The 12,641-nt window shown below is 35.5% G+C and overlaps 1 protein-coding gene across 5 annotated transcripts in view; it reads left to right on the forward strand.

The window, feature by feature from the left end:
- The window catches only part of TBC1D5 (TBC1 domain family member 5), a 315,508-nt gene that overhangs the window by 119,156 nt on the left and 183,711 nt on the right, over positions 1-12,641 (forward strand). For all 5 annotated transcript variants that reach the window (XM_085307503.1, XM_085307502.1, XM_085307504.1 and 2 more), the window contains one exon: positions 2,138-2,272. In XM_085307503.1, coding sequence (XP_085163629.1) covers positions 2,138-2,272 — 135 coding nt within the window. The remainder of the gene's footprint in view (positions 1-2,137; positions 2,273-12,641) is intronic.

Raw genomic sequence — 12,641 nt, forward strand, 5'->3', positions numbered from 1 at the left:
TAGCAATGTCTGAAGGTCCATAACAGTAAAATCTCTGATAGCACAGTTCCAAAGCAGCTTTTAAGTTTTGTGAAAACAAAATCAAAAGGTCAATGGAAAGGTAATTGCAAAGGATATATCAGAGAACCAGAACAGCAACTAAAGTTCCTGCAGGAAAAAGCTGTAAACATCTCACTGTACATTTTTTTTTGGATACATTTCTTGTTCAGTTAAGCATTCATTTACTTAAAATATCAGGTAGTCATAAACAAGGCTCTATATTATGTAGCCATAAAACTGTGCAGGTAAAAATTGAAATGTTATTTAAGTGGCTAACAAGTCTATGAATGTTTTTCTCCAAGTTTCCATTCATGCGTTTTGCAGGATTATGGTTGATAAATTACATGGGAAACATATGAAGTATACTTGCATTCATAATGCATCTGTTTTGAGTTAGTACAGAGTCGTTCAAGGCCATTCTGTGTTGTTTTACTTGTACGTTTCATTTAAGGGCCATGGTTACATGATTATTATAATTTCACATGAACTTGTACTGCTGCCAAAATGGGCAGTCCTACCCTCCCTCAGTTCCTGGCTGCTTGTTCCCAAGAGCCTCAGATGCTCTATTCTAGCTAAAAAACAGTGAGAGAGAGAGGTGAGACCACTTCAGTACCTCACAAATGCTGGTCCAATACAAGGAAGGGATCGAAGCCTCGGGGAATATGACTGAGAGACCATCCTTTCCAAAATGATCTGAATGTGTTGGTTTGGAAGAAGTTCCTAATGGTGGCCCATCGAGCCCATTTTTTATTTCCTATGTATTTCTCATAATTTAGTAGGACAAAGAAGCAGAGGAATATTACATAAAACTCAAAGCTTCAAGAATCCTGATCCCCTTTRATTTATTGACAGCCAACTGAAGGTATAAAGCGTATAGTCAGTGCCATGCATTGTAAGAATGAAAGCAAAGCATGATTATTTTAAGTGATTTCAGAACTGATAAAACAACAATCCTTAAAGTGTTGATATTTGGTATTTACTTCTGTGTGTTTGTCTTAATACTTTTAATTTAAATATAATTTTCCTGGAGCTATAAAGTTAATAATACTTGTAAACTAAGCACCTGTAATAAGTGATACGTAAAACTGACATGGCAGTCATTGGTCAAATCAAACCTATTTTGTTGGCATAGTTCTTTTATGTTGCAAGTTACCTRTATCTCTTTCAAGCTGTTAAATTTTGTGATGGCCAAAATGCAGTCTTAACAAATACACCCTTGTACAATGTTAATGCATTGAAAAGGTCATTTTTTCTTTCTTATTGCTCTGACCATRACACCATCTGTTTTTCACCCTTCTACTGGCATCCATTTACTCGTTAGAGCAAATTCCAGCCTTCGAGACTCCTCACATGTACTTCTAACATAGTTATTGTCCACTCATGAGATCCTAGTTTGAATTCCAGTCAGCCTGTGGTGATAATCCCGTATCATTTAGTTGCTAGGATTTCTTCTGCATGCTTTCTCCCRTTTTGCCCTTTCCTTTTTTGAAAATCGTTGGTCACCAGCTAGCTGATTGTTTCTTCAGATGCTTCCTTAACTTTCTCTCTTTGGAAAGCTAATGAAAACCAGAATAAAATTAAATCATCCATCATACCAGTCAATATTGTCTCATTCTTTCCTTCTTGTGTGTGTTTGCATGTCTGCCTGTAGTCATACACTTGGCTTATGGTTTCTGAAAAGCAAGTGTTTAAGAGGGGACGTTGTTGTAGGGTGAAAGGGCMCCTGTCCAGATCTCAGCTCAGCTTTGCTCCATCACCTTTATCATCCCCAAAGAGCCCCTGAGATTAGACTAAAAACTGAGCTGGGCTAGTTAGAAAAAGGAAGACACACACTCTTGCCCAATCCACAGTCGCTTAAAACCAGCCTTACATTTTTACTTGCAATGTGATAGTTGTAGGCATTCTAACAATTCTTCAGGACTCCAAGTATGAAAACATTTGAATAGAAACACCATTGTACTGCTATTAGACATCTAATAGTGATGCTTTGCCTGGAAAATAGCAAAAGGTTTTAAGCATTTTTCACTTYTGACTTGTGTGAATGAAAAGCAACTAAAGAAACACTCAAGTGGTTTTTTCTATTTCTTTYTCTCCTCAGACSAGTCCTCTTCAGTGGAAATTACTATTGTCAATATGTATCATTCTGTGTCTGAAACCAGTCACCCCTTGCAAACAGAGGAACAGGAAATGGGCATTGATCCTTTGCAGAGTTATTTGAACAAACCCGGGCAAGGTGAGTTTTGTATTTCTGTAGTTTGTCCTTAGAAGTTTTACAAAAGTGTCTCATGATAATTGTCATTATTTATTTAATTCTCTCAGTGAAGTTGAACAGGGCAACTTAAAGAACATTCATGGAGTATGTGYAGACACTAAAGAAAACCATGAAAAGTCAACTTTCAATTACAGAAAGAAACGTTAGCCAAATGTTTAATGTGCTGTCATTCTTCTTTAATCAAAAACGAAACACTGACTTCAGAATAAGAATATTTAAATGCAGCATGGCTTTGTGTTGCTTTCTAAAAGATGAACTCCTTTACACTGCTGTGGTTTTAGGGTTTTTTCTGGTTTGTTTTTTCTTTTTCTTTTTTTTTCCAGAATAAATTTCAGTGTGTTATTTTGGATGAGAATATGCAAATAAAAAGATTGATTTTCCTTTTTTTTTCCTGTTTTGAAATAGCACCTGTATTCTTATTTTAAAAAAATAGTGGAAGTTGAGATAGAATGAACAGACTCTAAAGGTAAAAATTACATTGTAACCCAAACTAAATTAATTAAATACAGTATTCCAAAGACTCTAATGAACTGTGAGAACAAGCTGCTTGCATAATGCAATACTTGTCTGTGTTCCTTGTCTTTTCTACTTATTAGCTAGTAGTGACAATGTAGTTGGTTAGAAGAAAGTGATAAGCTTAACAAGAAGCTTGAAACCTCATCCTTGTCATGAAAACATTCCTCAAGTGCTCAGTTATATACAGTGGCACCTTAACTACCTGTAATTTTCCAGTCATTGAACACATGTACCAGGAGGGCAAAATAAAAAATTTATTTTAAATTACAGAGTTGGAACAACTTTGTCACATTTCCTAAATCCCTCACCCAGATCAACCGTTCTGTGTGGGTGTATCTGTTTATAAATCTTCTGTCTACTAGTGCTTATTAAAAAAGCTATGTCAAGTTTTGCTTAGTCAAGTTTATTACTTCATTTTATAAGAAGCTGATATTTTGCTTTAAAACACATTGATAATACTTCATTGCCCCTTTGAGTTATTATTTTCTTTAATTTTACTTTATTGCTTTATAAAGCTTTTTCACTGTTAGAAAATGACAATGAACATTTTGAGAAGTATTTTAAAACCCGAAGATTAAACAGAATAGCTTTSCAGGTCAGTGTTCCTCTTCTATTACACTTAACATCTTAATGATACTGAGCCATTTCAGTTTGATAAACTAAATGCAATTTTGTAACTATTTTTAGAAATTTGAAAATATTCTCTTGTAATAACCTAAAATAATAACCGTTTTCCAGAAGAAATATGGCTTCTAGTTTATGTCAATCAAGAAAAGATAATCTTTTTCTTTCCCTTTTTTTTTTAAAAAAAATAATTATCGGCAATTCTCACATCTCTATTTCAAGGCAAATCAAGACTTCTACCCTGTTACAAAAACACTGTAAATTAATTTTAACCTTTATTGTGCACAGAAGCGATTAGTTACCTTGACTGAAAAGGTTTCTCATTTTTATCCCAACCTTAACGTTTCTATGACATAAAAAGTTATTAGTATTGAATTGATGTTTAAAAGTGCCATTAATTCATTTACCCCAAATGTTCATTAACAATGTAAATGTATGCTGATGTTCTATGAGACAAGGAAGTGACTAATGACTCTTCGCACTAACAACACTTAAAATGAATAGAAACTTTAGATAGCTAATCTTGAAGTAATCAAGACCCTCATTCAGCTTGGCATCTCTGTATGCTCTAAAACAGCTGTCAACTGTTAAAAATATATACACAACACACACATACGCACATGCGAAGATAAAGATATGTAAATACATGGTTCCCCAAGTCATAAAGGTTACCAACTATGGTACATTTTTTATGTTCTATCTATGTAAATATTTTATATAAAGCATCCATTTCATCTTCATAGCTTTTTTACTGTGAAACACTTACTGCATTTTAATTTGGAACTTTATAAATCCCAAATAAGTCTTTGAAGTTTTGATATTTCATTTTCGATGAATGATATGCTTGATGGAGTTGGATCTTTGGGCATCAAAATATGCAATTATTCCTGCCCATCCAGCCTGTATTAGAAGTTCAGAATAAAGAAGCCATCACTGTTTTCTAAATGAGGTGTCTAGTTATTGAAACAAACCATAGATTAGATAAAGAATTGTCTTCGCTCATACTGTGAGATATATATATAAAATATATATAGCCCTATTTTCAGGTACCTGTCTAGTTTCCTTGTAGTATATACGCACYATGCCTATGTGAAATATTAGGAAATTGCATGAATCTCTGTCCCATTAAAGAGAAATATTAAGTTCCTCTTAAAAATTTATCGGAGGAGGTGGTTAGTGAGGGGAAGACAGAACTGTTTCCTAAATACAGAGAAGATCTCACAGAGTAGAAGTTACTCGAATTTAGTGAAAGCATAAGGAGATGCAGTGACTGAAAGCTACGTGTAAATAAATGCATAAATATTTTAGTGAGGATAATTTGATTGTTGGGACAGCTAGCCCAAAAAGCATCTAGAAATATACATTCCTGAATTTCATTATCTTCACTAAAATATTTCAAGACTAAACATTTTTCAATTCAGTCTCAAGTTTCAGGCTTGATACAGAATCCAGTTAATGAAAATTTGTAGCCATTACTGTGGAAGAGGTATCTTCAACAACTGTCTTCAAACCATTTGTGTCATGTATCATAGAAATTTGCAAGAAAGGCAGTCCATAAGTCAGAAATATTTTATACAATGTTGTGGAGTATCAGGGCATCTGAATTATTCTTTGAGGCTGTGCTAAATGTTTAAAGTATTGTCTTAGAGGGTAAATGATAGAAATATTCACTGAGATGAGGTAATAAAAATAAAGCACATCACTGATAAGCATAAAAATAAATCTTTAATCATAGATATAGTCAGATTTGTGAACCGACATGAAGTACTGTATTCTGAGTGTGTGTAACTGATAATAAAACTTAGTGTTTGAGGTTCTGGAGAGCCAGGAAGTGTGATGTCCAGTTAAGATTTTGATATTGTCTCACAAGGCATTCTCATAAAAGGAAAGAAATCTGGGAAAACACAGATTTTTGTTAAATATGTACCTAAGTGTTTGGAAAACTGTATGCATGGGCTACATTTTGCTCATTTGCTCTCAGATTTGGAAGCATATATTGGATGGGATTCCAGAAGGGCATTTCTTGAGTCTAGTAGTGCTCAGTGCTTTTCTTAAAATCTCAGGGAATATACAGCAAGAATATGTGATTTATGTGGGACAAGGCTATGAGTACAATGGAGGGCAAACAGAAAATTCAAAGATTTGGAAGACGTGGCCTGAGAAGAATTAACACGTAGTTCACTAGGAATAGTTGCAGGATTTAATGTTACAATTGCTAGGAGAAAATTAGGTAGCTGAACAGCCAGCTAAAGTACAGCAGAACAGATGAGGTAACTGTTGTTTGGAGAAAGCACTGGCTATTTATAGCAATCCATATTTCTGTATAACGGAGGATATTTGAATCCTGGGTTATGACAAGTCATAAGAATGTGCTCATTTAAAGTTTAAAAAACTCAGAATAGGCTATTAACTAATTGATAGGCAARATCTTCCTTCTTTAATATTTAAAATACTCCAAAAGAACAGATAAGGTAGTATTTCAGCCTTTTTTGACAGCTGAATTGTCCTATGTTCTTATATATGATTTTTTTTTCAAGAAAGAAAAACAAATATGCATTGCACATGTGCACTCACRGTTTTTTAAATAACAAATCTGAAACTGAAATGACACGTGCAATCTTGTATTCCAAGTGAAAAATWTATTCTTTTAATAAAATTGTATTTTAGATTGTAACTTTCTAATCTAGTTGTATTTTAATTCACATGCCTTTACATATACGTGCATTGCTGTGATTTCTTTTCTATGGAGTTTTCTTGCTACCTTCTCTATTCTGAAAGTCTTCATGGCACTGTTCATTTTATTCCAAAATATTTGCCCTCTCAGGTAGGAATCTTTATTAGGGAAAGTGATCTTATCCTTTTTATCTTCAGTGGACTGTCTATAAAATTTTCAGAAACTTTGCTCTTCTACTCTCTCACTTTGTACTACATCTGACATTATTTTGTTCATTTCCAGTCTTGAGGTTTATACTACACTGGAACAGTATAATTCTTTCAGAGCTACAGTACAGTTTCACTCCAAAGTTACAGCATTCACCACATTCTGAYGCAAGTTTTGAAGAACACAGTAGGCTGTATTCCTGTTTCACTGATGTAATGAGAAAGTTGATCCTCTAAGAATAGACTGGAACAATGCATTTAATAGTCTTCAATTTAATTTGCTCAATATCACAATTAATACAATTAAGGTCACTTGAAATGAAACTATTAACAAATTGGGTAATTTAACAATGTCACTGTGTTCTCACAATTACATTTGCTTTAATTAGTGTAYAAGCTATTATTTAATAGCATACCTCACTTAGAAAAATATAATGTGTTCTTTGTTCTTAATAGAAGAAAAGGGGAAACCTTTAATGAGTTGTGAGTGTTTGGGAGTTTTKGAGAGTTTGTTTCTTGCTTTAAGGCTGTAGCTCATGTGAGAAAAGAGGAGGTGTGACACAGCTGGAAGGACAAAGATAACTATTGCAGAGCACGACTGAAATGAATCCAGCTGAGAGAGATCAGTTGTCCACCTCATACTTAAGACTGCATCCCACCTGATTCTCAAGGCTACCATGAAAATATRTGTGAGATGGTAGTGACTCTCATAGTTCCATTTTGACCGTATTCTGCATGCTTTCATCGCTCCTGTTTGGAGAACTTTTCTGCTTTGATATTAATYTCATGAACTCTGATCAGTGGAAAGTACTGTTGTAAAGAATTGTACCTTACGTGTAGTTTGAAGTACTTCATTGATATCATTGTTATACAGAAAACATGTAGAAAGCAGGAGGGAGCAAAATAATAAAATAAGAACTTTCTTTCTTTGCAGCTAGCAGGTCCTMTATGTTATCAAATAAGTTCCCCAAGTGTTTGGTGTAATTCCCATGSGAGTATTTTGCTCTTGGGTACACCCTTTGCATTCACTCAGGGGTCAGGTGCATTCCTACTGTCGGAAAATTATAACATATTGTCTCCTAATCAGCCAGTAAACTATTTTGTGTTACGAGGTTTTTTCTTTTCCTTCTCACAAACCCCTTCAGTCAGGGAGACGATGCTAGTGCAGATTGCCCAGTGTGGGATTTGCCTTACCTATTTTGAGAGATTTGTCTCTATGATCACCTGCAGAGGAGACAACTATAGAGGTCTAAGCCTCTTTGTATGAGAAATACATTCCTAGGTAAAAACAATTGAAAAAAGCAAATAAAGCCTTTCAGGTGAAATAGGAAGTGAACAGGTCTGAATTCTTGAAGCCTTATTTCATATCAGTTATTCTTCTGTAGCATATTACATGACATCATGTATGTCATGTAGTATATGCTCTTTCTCTTATCTCCCCTCCAGGGAGGGAGATGTGTATGAGGAGTTGTATTTTTAAGAGTTTATTGAAATATGGTGCTACTTTTGTTTTCATTAAAAAGATAGGATTGAAACAGAGACCAGTTTTGCATTGTACTGGGAGCAGAATATGCTGAGAGTTGTGATCGTTCATAACACTCTTGGGATTTCATGCTATGCTCTTGCACCAGGCCCTGAGAAAGCCCTGTTGTCTTCACTGTTAAGTTTTGCCCTTCACRTAGAAAGTTTCATTGCACCCAAGGAGCACGGCTGTTACTGGTGGTCCTCACTGCAGAACGGCTGTGCATCTCCTCCGCGGCTGGGCCTTTCCCTTGGAGGCACAGCTGTAAAGCACAGAGGTACATGGAAGAGAGAAGAGCTGTGCTCAGTCTGGTTCACACTGCGTTGGATGAACAAAAGCAAGAATATTTTTTACGTCCTCAAACACCATATGCTAACATAACAAGCATTTTAATAGTCATTTATTAATAATAACTACTGCTTAGTTTGCTTTTAATTGAACAGCAACAGAATTGTAGTGACAAAGGCTGTGGGAGCAACACTGTCTGCTGTGAGCTAACTCGGCCTGTCACTAGCTCCTTCATTTTCTCTTCTGTTTTTGGTAGTAAAGTGTTGTCACTGAGCAATCAGGGGGCTGAGCAGCTATGTATTTTTACCAATACATATATTTAATAGAAAATCAGCTGAAAATAGCCAGAACTAGACACCTATTTTCCTTTAAAGATTTTATTTATTGTATTTTAGCATATTACTGCACTGCAGAGCTGTTGTTAAGCAGGTGTTAATACAGCTTCAGAGACCTCAAGCGCCGGTTCTGCCAGGGCGTACCAATGCGGAGTGCGCGCACCCAAGCCGAAGGTTGCCCGGCCCAGTCTTCCCTTCAGACCAGCGTGCAAACAGCTGGGGCCTGAAAACTTCACACGTTGCGCCGTGCCGTTTCCAAGCGCATCCCGCCCCCCAGCAAATGCTGGCACAGGGCGCGTGYGCCCAGAGAGCCAGCTTTGTGGCTACCTAGCTGGAAGTGGCTCGCGGCCGGCCGGCTCAGCCGGCAGCCTGGGTAGACGCGACGCGCCCTCCGCTCGCGCAGCGGGAGTCGCAGGCTGCGGACCCTTGCCCTGCTGCGAATTCACTTTTGGGAGCTGCAGGAGAACTTTAAATGACTTCAGCGGCACCATAYGTGAGTAACAGTCTTGTGGGTTTCCAGGTTTTGAAAGTTTGTTTTTTATTTATTTATTTTTCCTCCCTGGAATTGATAGTTCTAGGTTTTTGTGGTGGCTTTACGTGAGTTGTACATTACATTAATTCCAGTCTGAAGGCTATAATGTGGCATGGGTTACTGACACGGCATCATGTAGGGAAATTGCATTCACTGGGTTGTAAGGCATATGTTGGAGAAGGCCTTTTGGACAGCAGTCTTTGTTAACCTAGAAGAGCTCTAAATCATTAATTTAAATTTTTTTACTCTAAATGTCTGTGTGAAAATAAGCCTCCCTCACTTCTGATGGTGGCACCCTGGCTCTGTCAGTGCGGGCCAACTGGGAGTTTCCAGCTCTTTCCAGGTACTAAAAATTGTAGAGTTCTCCAAATACTGGCATAAATCCCTGTCAGCCTCATCATTCTTTGCATATGTCCTTGTGTCTCTACTTTGGGAACTGCTGATTTCAGTGTTTCTGCTCGTTCTTTTTCTAGCATTTCCCTAATCTAGGTTAAGGCTCAACTACTTGGCTCTCATCTTGATTCCTGATATACTGAAAAGCTTATAAAAGCTTATAAAAGCAGATGATGCAGTTTGAATGAAAAAGATTTTTTTGTTTTTTCACTAAATTTTGTGTACTCAAGCGCTTAAAATACAAAACAGAAATTTCAGTTTTTAAATATAGGTAACCTGTTGAACAGTAAAATTCAAACAATTTTTTATGACCATTGTAAAAGTAATTAAGAATATTAAAACTACCTCATTGTTGAAAGTTACAGAGAAGCTAAAAATGCAGATGAAATCATTCCTCAAATATTTTACTCACACTTGGTAACAAAATATAATATAAAGATTAGTGTAGGTAAATACCTCACACATTGTTTCCATGCAAAATAAATCAATAATCAAAATACATCAAATGGCTGTATATCCTACATATGGAAAAGGCAGATTCTCTTAAYTGAAAAAAAATAGTAAGTTTAATTTTGTGTGTGTGTCCATAATAAAAGACTAGTAAATCAGAAATGTAGCCGAGGCCAGCRGTGTTGGTGCCGGATAGTAATTAAGTTTGCTTGTGTTCCTGTACGCAGAAGATGGTAATTTAGAAAAGCAGTCGGCAAATTGTAGGCAGTTAGCCGACGTTACAGACCCTTATATCTGAGATTAAATGACTGTTAAGACATTTTAAGAGAGTAGCAGCTAACTGCCACAGTTTTGGTTCTCTTAGAAATTGATTGCTAAATATATGTGGAGCTTTGTAAATATCTGTAATTCCCTGTTTTAGAAAGTGAAGGCTAGGGAGTTCAGCCTGCTTTCACTTACTCACTTACTCGCTTACTCCTTAGCCACCTTAGATATCTCTGCCATTGTCTTCTGTGTGAGTGCTAAGGTAAGAAGAGGTGCAGAGGGGAGAGGAATAAAGTACTGCCATAGTTAGGCTCTAAGTGGTAAGAAATAGTCTCATAAGATGTGTATTATTTATTGACAATATGGCCTTTTAACAAAGAAAAATAGGCCTATGCTTAGGTTGCCGCTGCTACAAACGAAACAGCTGATACTTTAATGAACAACATACTGAAGGCTATCCAGGACATAAGGCAAATTAAGCAGGTTACAAACTGCATATCTTCTGTCTAGATATAGGAGATCTCCCCAGCTCCCACAATTAGCTCCACTGATCAGGCAAGCAGACAGACAGAAACAGAAGGAGGCCATTTGTATCAATTTGAGGAACAGAACTAGTAATGAAGTAAAATACCCATACCAGGTAGTTTCACCTCCACTCTGGAACAGATATTTCTGACTGCTGATTTCAGCTTCACAAATAAATAAATATGTACGGCTTAACAAAAGCTTATTTTCCGTTGTTTACAAATTGAGAGCAGAGAAATAATACACTTCTAACCTAGAGGGTTTTTTTAAAAAGAAGAAAACATTTTCTGGACATATAAACAAATTTGAATCTTGGTAACCTGACAGCTTTGTTTAAACGTTGAATTTGAGTTTCCTTTCATGAAAATCTTTTCAAAGTACAGCAATTCAGCTGTGAAAACCTGAATACATTAATGATGACAAAGAACCTCTGGAATGAGCCAACATTTGTTTTTGTTCTTTTACAACATTACCTGATGAATTGCACATACAAAAGTGTTGCAGGTTATTTTAATTCTCTTTTCTTACTTTGATAATAAATGTCTCCACTGTTTACCTTTTCAGTTAAGGTGCCTTRTTATTACTAATCAGCTTTAATTATTTATAACAAAATGACTGTGAAAGATTTTTCTTTGATGTAGAAAAAGTCAAGGACCTGATCCTGATCCTATTAAAATTAATGGCAAAGTTCCAATTGACTGTAAAGGTAACAAGCCTGAGTGCACTTATTGTTTAAGTGAAGCAATAATTTAGCCCAAGATATTGAATTACGATTAGTTACTTGGAAAGCCTCAATTCGGGGATGTGCAGGCATTTGATCTCAAGATTTGGCCACTCAAAAGCAGAATGCATTTAACTGACTTTTAAAATCTTGGTCTTCCTTTTACGTATAAAAATGCAATAGTTGAATAAAACTCAGATGTGTTCAGGATAATTGTAGAACCCCGGTACCTCTAGAAAAGTTAAGTGTTAAAATGGGAGGAGAAGGAAATATGTCTAGCCTCTTTGCTTCTGCCTTTCTCCTTTTTCCCCAAACAACAAAATAGCAAACCAACCCAAACCTGAATGATACAAGATAAGGGACATGATGTTTTAAATGCACATATGTGACCTTATGTTTAAATCTAATTTCGTATAAATAAACTATTAATGCTTTTYGTTTCTAAGTATTTGAAGCTTAAGATTTATATGTATGTAAATACACATACACATTTTGTATATTAAAAGCTTGAACACTCCATCAGTCTAGAGTATCTTTTAGTTATTCCTAAGTATCCCTGTTTAGCTTTTTCATTGTGTTAGATCTGTGTAGATTACTGCATCATTCATCATGTGACTATAATGCTTCRACTGCAATACAAACAACACAAAAGGATATAGTATACAGAAACTAATGAGGTAATCCAATTGAGAAATACAGTATTTTGGTAGCTGCAAAATGGAAAATGTTTTAGATTCAGATAATAATTTATAGTATGAGTAATCAAAGTTAAATATGAGTAATCAAAGTTCAGATTATTAAAATGTGTTAAAATACTCTTTAAACTGTGGAAAACAGTAGATCAGTACAGATTACAGGTGTTACTATGAACCTTTGACTTAGGAACAAATTGTAGAGAGTGCTACTTCAGCTTAATGAAAAAGTTACCAAGTTTTTGTTTTGTTTTTAATTATTTTGTATCTCAGAATTGCCAATTCTTATCTAAAAAGGTGTCAAAATACTAGAACCTCTTAAAAGAATTTTCAAAGCAAGCACTGTGTATTGCATTTACTGTTTCATTGTGTCCTTAGTTACTGTGAGTATTAACTGATATTCATCAGTGCAACTTGCAAATCAGTTAATACAATGATATCTTTATGTTAACTGTTGATGTGAATGGAACACCTGTGTCTTTGGTATTTCATGCAGAGTAGGTAGAAAAGTTGAAAATCAGATCTAATGTATATAAGCTGTAATAATGATTTTAAAAAATCTACTCTTTTTTCTTTTAAGTATCTTCA

This window comes from Rhea americana, unplaced genomic scaffold, assembly GCF_003343005.1.
Source record: "Rhea americana isolate MKP2758 unplaced genomic scaffold, rheAme1 scaffold_26, whole genome shotgun sequence".
Lineage (NCBI taxonomy): Eukaryota > Metazoa > Chordata > Aves > Rheiformes > Rheidae > Rhea > Rhea americana.